The sequence below is a fragment of the Choloepus didactylus genome, chromosome 7 (genome assembly GCF_015220235.1).
Source record: "Choloepus didactylus isolate mChoDid1 chromosome 7, mChoDid1.pri, whole genome shotgun sequence".
NCBI classification, from domain to species: Eukaryota; Metazoa; Chordata; class Mammalia; order Pilosa; family Megalonychidae; genus Choloepus; species Choloepus didactylus.
In genome coordinates this window covers 54,449,449-54,466,123 of record NC_051313.1, presented here as the reverse complement: position 1 = coordinate 54,466,123, position 16,675 = coordinate 54,449,449, and the positions used below count along the sequence as shown (strand labels likewise).

At 36.6% G+C, this 16,675-nt stretch overlaps 1 protein-coding gene across 4 annotated transcripts in view; it reads right to left on the bottom strand.

Moving 5' to 3' along the window:
- The window catches only part of MMS22L (MMS22 like, DNA repair protein), a 175,300-nt gene that overhangs the window by 149,135 nt on the left and 9,490 nt on the right, over nucleotides 1-16,675 (bottom strand). For 3 of the 4 annotated variants that reach the window (XM_037842496.1, XM_037842497.1, XM_037842499.1), the window contains 4 exons: nucleotides 5,073-5,160; nucleotides 4,799-4,976; nucleotides 1,868-1,958; nucleotides 42-172 (listed from right to left, as the gene is read on the bottom strand). In XM_037842496.1, coding sequence (XP_037698424.1) covers nucleotides 42-172; nucleotides 1,868-1,958; nucleotides 4,799-4,976; nucleotides 5,073-5,160 — 488 coding nt within the window. Of the gene's footprint in view, nucleotides 1-41; nucleotides 173-1,867; nucleotides 1,959-4,798; nucleotides 4,977-5,072; nucleotides 5,161-16,675 lie in introns of those variants that run through there. The other variant, XM_037842500.1, reaches the window with a different exon arrangement.

Genomic DNA, 16,675 nt, shown 5'->3' with positions numbered 1-16,675 from the left:
AATTAAGTATCAAAAATACAAATAAACTCTTAAAGCATTACCTTGTCATACCTGTTGAGTGACAGGCTTATTAAATCACAAAGGAGATTTTCACAATGCTCTTCAAACAGACTGACATTGGTTAAATTGTCACCTGCCAGATTCATAAACTGATGACCATATACAACTTGTTCTAAAAATGTAATAAAAGAAATCTTATTTTAAACTATAGTAGATTTTACTGATTCAGAAGGAAAGAGTAACAGCACATATTTAAATTAACTTACTGAACAAAACTGCAACATGTAGTTATTGTCATTTTGTGCAAATAAAAGTTAAATTTGAGGCCAATTCCTTTCTTATGTGAGCATTGATAAATATTACCTTAAAAATTTCCAATCATTCAAGTACCATTTAAAAGATGTCACTTTTCTTAATGTGGCTATCTTTTAAAAGCATGTAGCAACAACAATAAAAGAAGACCAGGAAAACTTCACTCATATTTCTAACCAACAAAGCCTTTAAAACATTACACTTAAACAAATACAGATAAACTGACCACATGCAATTGTTTTATAATGTAAAATAGAGTAAACCAAAGTTACAGATACCAACATTTGTACCTATATTAGAGGTAGTTCACCTGAGTATTCCTCTAAGGAAATATTATTTGAAATACAGAATTCATGTAAGGGAGGAAGTGGTATAATGTGTTTGTGAGTCTCTGTGTGAGTAGATAAATACAAGTTCTAAAAAAAAACACACATATATATACACATATATGTATTGAGGTATATATTAATTCATTGAAAAGCAGGTATTGAGTTTATGGATGCCTTTAATTTACAACCTAAATAATCAATAATTTACTTTACAAGTAAATAATATTTTCAGAATATTGCTAAATTGTCAAGAGAACCTAATGAGGCCATACAGCAAGACCAAGAAATAGACAACACAAAATATAAAGGATTAATATCTATAACATATACAAAAGTTATTAATTAACAACAAAAAAACACCTCAACAGAAAAACATGCAAAAAATATGAAAAGGTATAATAAGACAAACACAAATGGATAATAAAGTTATGTAAAGATGCTCAACTTCACTGGTAATTGGAAAACTGCAAAGTAAAAAAGAGACTCAATATCATTTTCACTTATTAGTTGGCAAAAAATGAAAACAATAATTTCCACTTCTGGCAAGGATATGAGGCAAAGGCACACTCACTGTGAGTGTATATAAATTGGTAAAACTTACTAGAAAGCAACAGGGCAGTGAGTGCATACAATACGAAAAACTGCAATGTGCCATTACACTTCTAAGAATCCATTTTACAGAAAAACTTGTACATGTATTAACAGATATATATATACACAAGGAGTACTCAAAATGGTATTTATAGTATAAAAAGACATGAATGTTCAAAACATTGAATATTTTTAAATGTTCAAAAATAGATGGCTAAATAAGGTACAGAAGATCCATAACATTTAGCCCTTAAAATGAATGAAGTAGAACTATATATACAAACATTAACAGGTTTATGTTAAAGACCAAAAACTGTTAAATGAAGGACCAAACAGAACAGTATGATGATACCGTTTGTGGTTAGACACAAAAACAAAAATCCTACCTCTTGTATGTATACACACTCACACACAAACACATACGCAAATATATAGAAAACAAGTATGGAAAGACGAATAGATCGAACTATTCCCTCCAGTGTTACCTCTGGGAAAAGCAAGTCAGATTTTCAATTTTACTTTGATTATTATTGATTTTGTTATCAAAAAAAAATTACAATGCACTTATGTAATTTTAAAGGAGTAATAACAAAATTTAGATTAACAATGGACAAACCAAAAATCCATAAACTTACTCAATTTTTCACCCAGCATATGAAGAATTTCTAGCACCAGCCAATGGATATCTAAGTGGAGATGTAATAAATGCCATGACGGTGGAAAGAGCTGTAAATGACATTATCAACTGTGATTGAGAATTCTTAATACTTTACACTAGGTATTTTACAGTCACAACACTCCTCCATAAAGACAAAAACCAATTAACCTACCACTATTTAAAAGCTCAGGGAAAACTTTTGTCTTGTTCATTAGAGAATTCTTTGACTGGAGATCTTTGAAAGCAGGATATATTTTCATCTGCTGATTTAAGATAGACCCTTCTTGGAGCTGCTGAATAAACTTGTATAGTCAAGTTCCCTTCCAACCAACCTCTGATTCTACTAAAGCTGCAAGGTAGTAGAAGAATTTTTTTCAACACTTATTTTCATTATTTTGTTAGAGTATTAGGCAGAAAATATTTTTAAAAATTTAATGCGAACTCTTTATTCTTTAAATTATTTTAACAAGACTTTTAGACCATGTAATAAGAACTTATATACTTCATTACAAACCCACAACATAGACACTGTTGTCATCCCTATTAAGAAACTCAAGAAAGGTGAAGAAATTTACCTCTCAATTCATGTATTAGTATTCAAACCCAAGTCTAGCTGACTCAAAACCAGTAGTTTTGACTACTGTGCTGTACTGGGTTAACAATACTCTTCCTCTAGTCAACATTTACCAACACTAGAAAAATAAATAAAATAATACAACACATCCCATTAAAATAAGAAAAATGATGAAGAAGGATCTTGCCTTATCAAATATGCAAACAAAATAAAAGTCTACACTAATAATGGCACAGAAATAGATAATAAATAAGCAGCAAGAATACAAAGAAAGAAAGAAAGAAACATGGCATCTCAAACCTATAGGGAAACCATGGGTTATTCAATAAAAGATAGGATTACTAGCATATCCATTCCCAAGAAACTAGATTTCCCACCTCACAGCATATTAAAAAACAGAAATGAATTACAAAGGTAACTGTAAAAAATAAATAACAGCACAAAGATACAAAAGAAATCACTGAGAAAATATAATTATGTAAAAACCTTAAATCATCTACCTGGCAACTCAGCTTAAATAGTAAAAAAATTATAAATAGAAGAAAATATTTGTAATACATAATACCAAATAATATCTCTAGCAAAAAGAATTTCTAAAAATTAATAAGAAAAAAACAATGCTCAATTGGAAATACCAATTAAGACAAGACTACTTATATAAGATTGGTAAAACATAATTGAAGTTCTGAAAGGTGCTTTTTATCTTGGGGTACTTTTTTTTTTTTTAGTATGACTACAATTTCCCCTGCTTTAAAAATTCATTCTTTGGCTCTTCAAATAACCTATTTTTTCAAGATCTGCCTAATTTCAGAGACTACACATTATTTCTGCTGCTAGATAATTTATTTTTATTTTCTTATGCACTTGGAGGATTTCCAGAAAATAAAAAACAGCCCAATTTATAGAGACTAGAAGGAAGAAGTAAAGATATCCCTCTCCCCACAATCTGTCAATGAATCTTTATTAAATGACATGATTAAAAGCAATTATCTACTTGCTTTCTGTGGATTAGACTATATTAATCCATGAATTCAAATTATTTTATTATTATATATATTGATCTTTATCCCTGTTAAGAACAGTCAAATGTTTTATTTTCTTGGAAATATCACAGAAATAAACATTTAATTGTGCCCTATATTTTGGCAAAGATATGTTCCTAAAAACATTATTCAAATTGGTGAAGTTGGACACAATGAAAGAGGTTGAAAGTGAAAGGAATCCTACAGCGAATTATCATGATCTGTCCTTCACAGAAGTTCACATTTTGACAAGGAGAATTTATTAATCATAACTATAAACTTGCTCATACTAACAATACAAATTTTTAAAAAGCAAACTTTGAGGGAATGATAATCAAAGGAGGGAAAAAAGGCATAGTCAAAGCAATCCTAATCACATTCCCAAAAGGCCTCCAAAGTCAGATTAGATATAACAATGTGGTTTTAACCCTTTTTAGGTTCTAATGAATTGGAATAGCTAGCAGTAAATACCTGAAACTATCAAACTACAACCCAGAACCCTTGAATCTTGAAGAAAATTGTATAAAAATTTAGCTTATGAGGGATGACGATGTGATTGGGAAAGCCATGTGGTTTGTCCAGTGTATGGATGGATGAGTAGAAAAACGGGGGCAAAAAAAAAAAAAAAAAGCACCCAATGATCTTTTTTACTTTAAGTGCTCTTTTTCACTTTAACTTTTATTCTTTTTACATTTGTATGTGTGGTAATGAAAATGTTCAAAAATTAATTTTGGTGATGGACGCACAACTATGTGGTGGTACTGTGAACAACTGATTATACGCTTTGTATGACTATACGGTATGTGAATATATCTCAATAAAATTGAATTATTAAAAAAAACAGAAAAGGAAAAAAAGTGTATTTTTTAATAATGTAATCTTGAATCTTTCTAGAATATAAACTAGGGATTATCTAAACCTTTATCAATGAGGAAGATGACAGAAATGTTAGAAAATAAAGGTCATTATATTTACTTTGAAATTTTTCTACATTTATACTATCACAATCTGGAATAATGAACACCTAACATTGACTAAAGTATATATACTATGTCTTAAGCATACTGTGAATATTAATTTATTTAATCCTTCCAACAAATTCAATGAAGTTATACCAATTATACAGATTAGAGACTGAAGCAGAGATGCTACTTGCCCAAAGGCACACAATTAATAAAAAGGGGAGCCAGAAATTTCTACTGGTTCAACTCAGGCCAAGTTTCACTCTTGACTAATTTCTCTCTTCTTGAATAAATACTTCTTGAGCACAGAAAAGGATGATAATCTAAAAATTAAATAAAAGAAGTCAAACCTTAGTCTGGTTTTGATTTACAAATGCTCCTAGATGAATATTGCGAAGTTCAGATAGATGTCCAACATAGAAGAGCAATCCATGAAGCTCATCAATCAACACTGAGGGAAGTTGAGCCTCCAAAGCCTCATAGGGATGCACAGGAACATCACTCTCAGCATTTTGTACTTTCAGGTACCTAAAAAATAATTAGATACAATAAACAATCTGAATCTGGATACATATATATTCAGGATTCATGCAGTAATCAAAATATACTGAGCTGATAGCCTACCTGAAGATGAAAACTTTAACATAATGAAGAAATAGTATACACTGCTGCCTAATACTGTCTGCTTTGCAGTGGAGGATTGTTATCTGTCCTGAAACCAAAAAAAGACAATGTTAATCATAACTTAATCCATGGACAATGACAAAAAAAACTTTGTAAGCAACAGCAGCAGCAATTCTCTATCTTATAACTTTTTCAACTGATTCCCATCTGGTCCTTACTCCTACTACTCCAAAAAAATCAGATCTTAAGGCCAGTGATGAAGCCAATGCTACCCAATCTAATGGACACTATTTGTACTTGATAACCTGCCTTCACACAAATACTGACTACACTTGGCTTCCCTGATACCACATACTGCCAGTCTTCTTTCTTCCTTTACTATCCTTTCTTTTACCACTCCTTTATTGGATCCTCTTCCTTAAAGCTACAACTGACAGGAGATCTCCCTCAAGACTCAGTCCTGAGTCTTCTCCTCTCTGTACATCTCTTCCTATAGGTAAAAACACCCCAAATCTTTACTTCTAAATGATAATGACTCCAAAAAGTTTATGTATATTCCAGAACTCTCCTCTGCACCCCAGACGTTGCATGTCAAACTTCCTGACATCTATATTTGGATTGCTCTGACAGTGCAATTTCCCAAAACCTGTTCACCAGGAGCAAGTTTTCTCTATCTCTTTAACTGGTGTCACCAGTCACTTATATGTTAACTTCATATCTAATCCATCAGAGTCCTATTAAGCTTATACCCAAATTTACCACCAAAACAATCCATTTTCTCTATGGAGGCCCAATAATCTCTCGACTGAACTGCAACAGAGCTCCAAACAGGTCTTCAGATGTCATCCTTTGCCATTCTATAATCTAAGTGCATAATTTGCTTAAAATGTATATAAATTCCTGTCACCTCATCAAAATCTATGAAACGCTATCAACTGCATTCACAATAAAGCCAAAATTTAATGGACTAGTAATTTTCCTGTCTCTCTCCAACCTCATCACATGCCATCTTCCCCTCACTTATTTCAACATTTACTTCAACAAAAATTATCTGAGTAGCTACGGTGTGTAAAACCCTGAAAACCACTATAGGGAAAATGAGTAAGAGACAATCAATAAACAAAAGCAGAGAAAACAAGAGAATTATAAGCAAGAAATTCTTATCCACATTAAAAATAAAGCAAGAAGGATCTAAGACGGCAGCATAGACAGGAGTGGAAGCTAAGTAGTCCCCCTGGAACAACAGAAAAAAAAACAGAAACAACTAGTAAATAATCCAGAATAACTGCAGGGGGACAAACGAGACCGTCCACTCATCATACACCAACCTGCATTGGGAGGAATGCCCAAGATCACAGCATAAAATCTGTAAGTAAAACCTGCGGATCCAAGTCACGAGACCCCTTCCCCCATAGCCCGAGCTGCAAAGGCTTGTGGTGCCAGAGAGAAGTTCTCTCTCAGCAAGCAAATATAGCTCAGCTGAGCTCCAACTGAGGTTTTAAGTAGCAAGTGTGAACTGCTCCCTACAGATACAAATCCCCAAAAAACAGAGGCTTTGGGTGACGACTGACCTTGGAGAGGCGGAGGGTCGCCTTGGACTAGGTTTGAAGAGGACTATCTGTTTATTTTTCGGCTCAGTGGAGAAAGCCCCAGCCATTTTCAGTTCCCAGTGTTGTGACTCAGAGAAGGGTGGAGATAGCACAAGCAGATACAGAGAACATCGAAATGCTAATGACCTCCCACTAGGGGTCTATCTTCTCCAAGAGGAAAGGGGTGGGGCCCTTTCCATTCAGAACCAGAACACGGCCACACCTCCTCATACCAGGCAAGAATTATAGGCTAACAGGCATCACCTGCTGGGCAGAAAAGCATCAGAGGGTGTACCAGCTTTCTAAGACACACCCTCAGGGAAACCAGATACTGGATATTTCTTCCCTCTGGGACCTGAGCCTGTTCTGGTCTGGGAAAACCTGATTGGGGTAACCAAGGAAACCATGCCTAGACAACAGAAAATTACACTAAGTGTACAACCTACACTAAGAAAAACAAAGTTATGGCCCAGTCAAAGGAACAAACGTACACTTCAACTGAGATACAGGAATTTAAACTAATGCTAAATCAGTTCAAAAAGTTTAGAGAAGATTTGACAAAAGAGAGGCTGTAAAGAAAACACTGGGCATACATAAGGCAGAAATCGAAAGTTAAAAAAAACAACTAGTAGAATCTATGGAAATGAAAGGCACAACACAAGAGACAAAAGACACAATAGAAACACACAACAGCAGATCTCAAGAGGCAGAAGAAAACACTCAGGAACTGGAGAACAAAACACCTGAAAGCCTACATGCAAAGGAGCAGATGGAGAAAAGAATGAAAAAATATAAGCAACATCTCCAGGAACTTAAGGATGAAACAAAGTACAAGGGTGTACGTATCATCAGTGTCCCAGAAAGAGAAGAGAAGGGAAAAGGGGCAGAAGCAATAATAGAGGAAATAATTCATGAAAATTTCCCATCTCTTATGAAAGACATAGAATTACAGATCCAAGAAGTGCAGCGTACCCCAAACAGAATAGATCTGAATAGGCCTACGCCAAGACACTTAATAATCAGATTATCAAATGTCAAAGACAAAGAGAGAATCCTGAAAGCAGCAAGAGAAAAGCAATCCATCACATACAAAGGAAGCTTAATAAGACTATGTGCGGATCTCTCAGCAGAAATCATGGAGGCAAGAAGGAAGTGGTGTGATATATTTAAGACACTGAAAGAGGAAAACCGCCAGCCAAGAATCCTATATCCAGCAAAGCTGTCCTTCAAATATGAGGGAGAGCTCAAAATATTTTCCAACAAACAGACAATGAAAGACTTTGTGAACGAGACACCTGCCCTACAGGAAATACTAAAGGGAGCACTACAGAGTGATAGGAGTAAGACAGGAGTGCGTGGTTTGGAACACAATTTTGGGAGATGGTAGCACAGCAATGTAAGTACACTGAACAAAGATGACTATGAATACAGTTGAGAGAGGAAGGTTGGGAACATGTGAGACACCAGAAGAAAGGAGGAAAGATAAAGACTGGGACTGTGTAACTTGGTGAAATTTAGAACTTTGGAGCAGACACAAGCTGCGTGCCTTCCCAGCTAACAGAGGTTTTCTGGACACCATTGGCCGTCCTCCAGTGAAGGTACTCGATTGCTGATGTATTACCTTGGACACTTTATGGACTTAAGAAGGTAACTGTGTAACAAAATAAGACCCCTTTATAAAAGCCAATCCATTTCTGGTGTTTTGCATTCCAGCAGCATTAGCAAACTGGAACACCATACAATGAAAACACTGGACGTACATAAGGTAGAAACTGAAAGTTCAAAAAACCAACTGGCAGAATCTATGGAAATGAAAGGCACAACACAAGAGATGAAAGACACAATGGAAACATACAACAGCAGATCTCAAGAGGTAGAACAAAACACTCGGGAACTGGAGAACAAGGCACTTGAAAGCCTACACACAAAAGAACAGATGGAGAAAAGAATGTAAAAATATGAGCAACATCTCCAGGAACTAAAGGACAAAACAAAAAGCAAGTATGTATGTGTCATTAGTGTCCCAGAAGGAGAAAGAGAAGGGAAAAAGGCAGAAGCAATAATAGAGGAAATAATCAACGAAAATTTCCCATCTCTTATGAAAGACATAAAATTACAGATCCAAGAAGCGCAGCGTACCCCAAACAGAATAGATCTGAATAGGCCTACACCAAGACACTTAGTAATCAGATTATCAAATGTCAAAGATAAAGAGAAAGCAGCAAGAGAAAAACAATCTATCACATACAAAGGAAGCTTGATAAGACTATGTGCAGATTTCTCAATAGAAACCATGGAGACAAGAAGGAAGTGGAGTGATATGTTTAAGATACTGAAAGAGAAAAACCACCAAACAAGAATCCTATATCTGCCAAACTATCCTTCAGATATGACGGAGAGCTTAAAATATTCTCTGACAAACAGACAATGACAGAATTTGTGAACAAAATACTTGCTCTACAGGAAACACTAAAGGAAGCACTGCAGCCAGAAAGGAAAAGACAGGAGTGAGAAGTTTGGAAAACAATTTTGGGAGATAGTAGCACAGCAATGTAAGTAAACTGAACAAAGACGACTGTGAGTATGGTTGAAAGAGGAAAGCTGGGATGTGGGACACCAGAACAAAAGACGAACAATAAAGACTCGGACTGTGTAACTCAGGGAAACCTAGGGTGCTCAACGATTGTGATAAAAGGTACAAATATGATTCTACATGAGGTAGAACAAATGAATGTCAACATTGCAAGGTGTTACAAATAGGGTGAGATTGGGGGGGAAACACAATCAATGCAAACTAGAGACTATATTTAACAGAAACATTGTATTATGCTTACTTTAATACAACAAAGGGAATATACCAAAGCTAAATGCATGTGGGTTGGGGGGGATGGGGAATAGGGGAAGGGTATGGGACTCCTGGCATTGGTGATGTTGTCTGACTCTTTATTCTACTTTAGGTTAATGCTATCTTTCCTTTTGTCCCTTTCTAGCTATCAAGTTTTTTTTGTTTGTTGGTTTGTTTTTCTCTCTTTTCTTTTTCTTTTGCCTCTCTGCCTTCTTTGACTCTTCCTCTGTCTTTGTGGAAGAAATGGAGATGTGCTTATATAGAAAGTGGTGATGGTGCTCAATACATAAACACGTGACTATACAGGGACCCAAAGATTGTTTACTTAGGATGGAATGTATGGTGTGTGAACAAAACCATCTTGAAAGAAATGGGTTGATGAAGAAACCTTGAGGGCACTATTTTGAGTAAAATAAGACACATAAGGACAAATATTGCAGGGTCTCACTGATATAAACTAATTATAATATGTAAACTCACAGACGTAATATAAGTTATCAGGATATAGAATGAGGCTAAAGAATGGGGAGCAGTTGCTTATTATGAGGAGAATGTTCAACTAGGGTGAACTTAAATCTTTGGAAATGGACAGAGGTGATGGTAGCACGTTGTAAGAATAACTAAGAGTGCTGAAAGGTGTGTGAAGGTGGTGGAAAGGGTAAGCTCAGAGTCATGCATGTCACCAGCAGGAAAGTTGGAGGTTAAAAGATGGGAATGTATAAAACAGTGAATCTTGTGGTGGACAACATCCGTGATTAACTATAAAAATATCAGAAATCTCTCTCATGTACTAGAACAAATGTATGTCACTAAAACTAGAAATTAATAATAGGCATAGAGAGAAAAAGTATATACCTACTGCAAACTATTCTACAGTTAGTAGTATTTTAACATTCTTTCATCAATAGTAACAAATGTACTATACCAAAACTGCAAATCAATAATGGAGAGGGGTGTGGTTAGGGGATGGGAGGATTTGAGTTTCCCTTTTTTTTTTTTTTTGTCTTTATTTTTTTTCTGGAGTAGTGAAAATGTTCTAAAAATTGAAAAAATAAATTAATTGTGTTGATGGATGCACAGCATATGATGGTGCCCTGGGCAACTGAATGTACACTTTGGATCTTTGGAGAGTGTATAGTATGTGAACAATCTCAATATTATACATACATATACAAAAAGATTATAATAAAAAAGATTATAATAAAAAAGAAAAGAAAAAAAATCTGTTGACTTCTGCATCTGGCGAACATGTACTCATTAAAAGGAACAAGATTTATCCACCTACCACCATAAACTAGAAAACGAGAACAACTGCATAAAACAACAGTTTTCAAGCATGGGACACAAGGCAATGCAAGAGATATCCCAGAGAGATGATGAGCCCTACATTGTACCAGCTTCCCACCTAGAGATAGTTTCCAGGCTACAGCACATGGAGGGAGAACCCAAATAGAATCTAACTCACTAAGTTCAGGAGACATGAGATCTGAATTTAGGGAGGTCAACATCGTTAAATTTGCAGGAAAAAAGTATCAAAGAAGAGGGAAGCTACATAATGAAAGAACCCCAGATATGTGCTGAGGTTCCCCTTCAAGTCTTTGATTATCAACCTAAGGAAGCATGAAAACATGTACCAGAGGCCAGGGAAAACAAAACAAAGAAACAAAGCAAAAAAAAAAAAAAAAAAAACAGAAAACTATTCCCTAGAATGCTACAAAAGCCAGAAATTGTTCAAGTTTCCAACAGTAAGATGAGAGGGAAAAAAAAAATACACCAGGCATCAGATAGAATTCTCAGAAGCCTTACTAGGACTAAATTATTAGTAGACTAAACACTGCTTTAAAACAGTCCCCATATTCTTGAGAAAACACTTCAAAGGATAGAAATAGAAGGGAATTTTCTCAATATGATAAAGACAATATATGAAAAACCCACAGCTAACATGATACTCAACAGGGAGAGACTGAAAGCTTTCCCTCTAAGATCAGGAACAAGACAGGGATGCCCACTATCACCACTGTTATTCAACATTGTGCTGGAAATTCTAGCTAGAGCAATTAGGCAAGAAAAAGAAATAAAGGGCATTCAAATTGGTGAGGAAGACATAAAACTTTCACTGTTTGCAGATGACATGATTCTGTATGTAGAAAATCCAAAAAAATCTACAGCAAAGCTATTAGAGCTAATCAACGAATACAGCAAAGTAGCATGCTACAACATCAACACACAAAAACCTGTAGTGTTCTTATACACAAGTAATGTGCAGCAAGAGGAAGAAATTAAAAAAAAATTCCATTTACAACAGCAACCAAAAGAATCAAGTATTTAGAAATAAACTTAACAATGGCCACAAAAGACCTATACAAAAGAAAACTACAAGAAACTGCTAAAATAAATCAAACAGGACCTAAAAAAATGGAGGAACATACCGTGTTCATGGACTGGAAGACTAAATATAATTAAGATGTCAACTCTACCTAAACTGATTTACAGATTCAATGCAATACCAATTAAAATCCCAACAACTTACTTTGCAGAAATAGAAAAACCAATAACCAAATTTATTTGGAAGGGTAAGGTGCCCCAAATAGCGAAAAGTATCTTGAGAAAGAGGAACAAAGTGGGAGGTCTCATGCTACCTAACTCTGAAGCATATTACAATGCTACAGTGCTCAAAACAGCATGGTACTGGCATAGGGACAGAGATATCAACCAATGGAATCGAACTGAGTGTTCAGAAATAAAACTCTGGCATCTATGGACAACTGATGTTTGATAAGGCAGTCAAGCCAAGGCAACTGGGACAGAGCAGCCTATTCAATAAACGGTGTTTGGAGAACTGGATATCCATTGCCAAAAGAATGAAAGAGGACCCCTATCGCACACCTTATACAAAAATTAACTCAAAATGGATCAAAAACCTAAACATAAGCACTAAGACCATAAGACTCTTAGAAGAAAACATAGGGCAGTACCTTAAAGACCTTGTGATAGGAGGTGGTTTCCTAGACCTTACACCCAAAGCACGAGCAACCAAAGAACAAATAGACAAATGGGATCTCCTCAAAATCAAACACTTTTGTACATCAAAGGACTTTGTTAGGCAAAGTGAAAAGACAGCCTACACAATGGGAGACAATATTTAGAAACCACATAATCAGATAACGGTTTAATATCCCAAATAATATAAAGCAATCCTATAACTCAACAACAGAAAGACAAATAACCCAATTAAAAAATGGACAAAAGACATGGGCAGACACTTTTCTAAAGAAGAAATGAAAATGGCTCAAAAACATATGAAAAAGTGCTCAACTTCACTGGCAATTGGGGAAATGCAAATCAAAACCACAATGAGATATCATCTCACACCTACCAGAATGGCCATTATCAAAAAACAAAAAATGACAAGTGCTGGAGAGGATGTGGAGAAAGAGGCACACTTATTTATTGCTGGTGGGAATGTAGAATGCTGCAACCACTCTGGAAGACAGTGTGGAGGTTCCTCAGGAAGCTAAGTATAGATTTGCCATATGACCCAGCTATTCCACTGCTAGGTATATACTCAAATGGACTGAAAGTTAAGACACAAATGGACATTTGTAAACTGAGGTTTATTGTGGCATTATTCATGACTGCCAAGAGATGGAAGTAGCTCAAATATCCATCAACGGACGAGTGGATAAACAAACTGTGGTATATACTCATGATGGAATATTATGCAGCTGTAAGACAGAACAAAGACATGGAACATATAATAACATAGATGAACCTTGGGAACATTATGTCGCGTGAAGTTAGCCAGAAACAAAAGGACAAATACTGTATGGTCTCACTAATATGAACTAACACTAATGAGCAAACTTTGAGAGTTAAAAGCTGATAACACAGGCTACCAGGAGATAAAAAGAGGGTAGAGATTGGGCATTTGATGCTGAAGGACTATAGTATGTTCAGCAGGATTGACTGCATAGATCCAGAAATAAATAGCATAATACTGTGTGATGGTAGCACAATATTGTAAGTACACTGAACAAAGATGTCTGTGAGTAGGGCTGAAGGAGGTGGGATAGGGGAATGTATGACACCGGAGGTAGAGGTGGATGATGGAGACTGGGACTGTGTAGCTTGGCAAAAACTGGAGTGGCCAATGATTGTTGCTGAATGTGCAAATATAAAAATGTTTATACATGGGGGAGAGCAAATGAATGCTGGCCATGCAGAGTGTTGGGAAGGGGATGGTATTTGGGAAAAAGCATATTCAGGGCAAACTGGAGTCTATGGTCAGCAGTGGCACTGTAATACGCTTCCATTGAGTGTGGCAGAGGAAGTATACCAAAGTTGAATGTATATAAGAGGGGGATAAGGGGGAGGGATATGGGATTCTTGGTCCTTCCTATTATATTGAATTGTACATTTTATTTTTCTTTTTATTATCTTTTTTATTATTCCCCCCCAAAAAAACTTTTTCATAGTAATCAATATGTGGTGATAAATGTATAACTGTTTAACGATACCATGAACAACTGACTGTACACTGTGGATAATTGTTATGGTATATGAATATCTCTCTATAAAATTGTAGGAAAAAACATAAATAGGGGTAAAAGTGCTGGAGAAAACATAGAGAGAGGGATGTACCTATTTACTGTTGATGAGGAGGCAGAATGCTGTAGCCTTCCTGGAGGTCAGTGTGGTGGTTCCACAAGAAGCTAAGTATATGGGGGCCATGGGATCCTGCAGCTTCATTATGAGATGTGTGTTTGAAAGATCTGGGAGCAGAGACGTGGGTGGACATTTGCACAATGGTGTTTATGGAGGCAGTATCCATGGTTTGCAATGGGTGGAGGTGGCCTAAGGGTATACCGACTGAGGAACAGAATGATGAACTGTGGTGTGTGCATACAATGGAATACTGAGCAACTAAGAGGAGTGAAGCTGAGACACACACAAGGAGGTTAATGGATCCTGTAGACAGCATTTGAGTGAAGTACGCCAGAGACAAAGACGGACACTATAGTGCCTCACCGGTGTGGACCAACTACAATGTGTAAACTCAGAATTGAATATTAGAGCATAGCCTAACAGGGAAACGATTATTGTAGTGGTTCCTGGATTGTAAGCTCTTAGAGCAGTCAAATCTATTCCTGAATTGTGGTGGCTGTCTCCGAACTCTGAGATGCTGATCCCTTTGTGTGTGACTTGGTTGGTCTCTGGAGCATTGAGTGTCTATGTGACGCCTGATGCTAGGAACTAGAGCTTGGCAGACATGAATGTCCATATTAACGCATACAGCAACTGTTAAAATAAAAAAAAAAAAGCTGAAAAGGAGCCCAGACTTCAATTAGAGATATGAATGAAGCAGATCTGACTGGGACTGGGGCAGAGCGGGCCAAAGGGTAAGGGCTGAAGCTGACTGTGTGTTGGGGCTTTGGCTTCCATGTGGGACCAAGGGATGTTTGTTTGGTGTGGGATCTACGTTTTCTAAGCAGTGTGTCTTCTGCAGTCAGTTTGTGCAGACACCAGGATTGCATGGGGCTTTGAGTGGGAAGTAGGATATGGTGGGTTTGTGTAGGCTGTAGTGAGGCGGCAGCACATCCCAGAGTAGTGGGCAGAGAGTAGGGATATGTATGCAGGGTCCCCCTGAGGAGCTGGGGGAAGGTGTGGAAGTGTTGGACTTCCTCACCTGGATTGTTGCTGGTGTTTTCACAGACATTGGGGACTGGCAGCTTGGTGTGCCGAGCCCTCTGTCTTGGGGCTTGCTCTTCTAAGGCTTGTTGCTGCAGGGGAGGGGCTAAACCTGCTTATAATTGTGCTTGGGAGTCTCCCCCAGGTGCCTCTTTGTTGCTCCGAAGTGGCCCTCTCTCTCTAACTAAGCCACCTCAGCAGGTGATCTCACTGCCCTCCTCCTCTGTGTGGGACCTGACTCCCAGGGGTGTGAATCTCCCTGGCAAAGCCTTATATGACTCCCGGGGATGGATCTGGACCCAGCAGCGTGGGATTAGGAGCATCTTCTTGACCAAGAGGGGGATGTGAGGTGAAATGAAATAAAGCTTCGGTGGCTAGGAGATTTCAGATGGAGTCAAGAGGTTACTATACAGATGATACTTTTTAGGTTTCGATGTATTAGAATAGCTGAAGGTAAATTCCTGGGACTGTCGGGCTCCAACCCAGTGGTGTTGACTCTTGAAGACGATTTGTATAACAATGTAGCTTACAGAGGGTGGCAGTGTGGCTGTGGGGCCCTTGTGGATCACACTCCCTTTGTCCAGTGTGTGGATGGATGAGTGGAGGGGTGGGGACAAAAACTAGATGAAAAATAGAGTGGGATGGGAGGGAAGATTTGGGTGTTCTTTTTTACTTTTATTTCTTATTCTTGTTCTGATTCTTTCTGGTGTAAGGAAAGTGTTCGGGGATAGATTTGGGTGATGAGCGCATAGCTGTGTGGTGGTGCTGTGGGCAGCTGATTGTGCACCATGGATGGCTGTATGGTGTGTGAATATATCTCAATAAAACTGACTTTAATGCAAAAAAAAAAAAAAAAAAAGTCCCAATACAGTTTTTAAAAACCTCAAAAAGATCCAGTGGATTGCAAGAAATCCAACAGGGAGCTAGAACAAAAGTCAGTACTAGTTAAAGAAATACAAGAAAATCCAAAAAGCAGTAATGTAAAATCCACATGTCTGTCATGCAATTAAAATTACTAGATAATTTTATTTTCTCAAAGAAGAGAAAAAGATACAACATATCCAGGAGAAAAAAACAATATGAATAGATCCAAAAATGACAGAGATGAAAGAATCAGCAGTTGGACAAGTAAAAACAGCATTTATAAATATACTCCATTTTCAAGAAAAATGAAAATAAGCATGATGACAAAAATGGAAGCTAAGGAAAAGATCTAAAGGGAATGTCGAGAAACAAAAAAAAAACCAGAATATTTGAAATGACAACACTGAGTGGGATTAACAATAGATCAAACATAACAGAGGGGAAAAAAATCAATGACTTTGAAAACAAAGCATTAAAAACTACTCAGAATATAGCAAAGAGAAAAAAAGATTTTTTTTTAAGTAAACACAGTATCAATGATATGGGAAAATATCAAACAGTCAAATGTTTATAACAAGATTCAGGAGGGGAATACAGAAAATTATCTGAAGAAATTG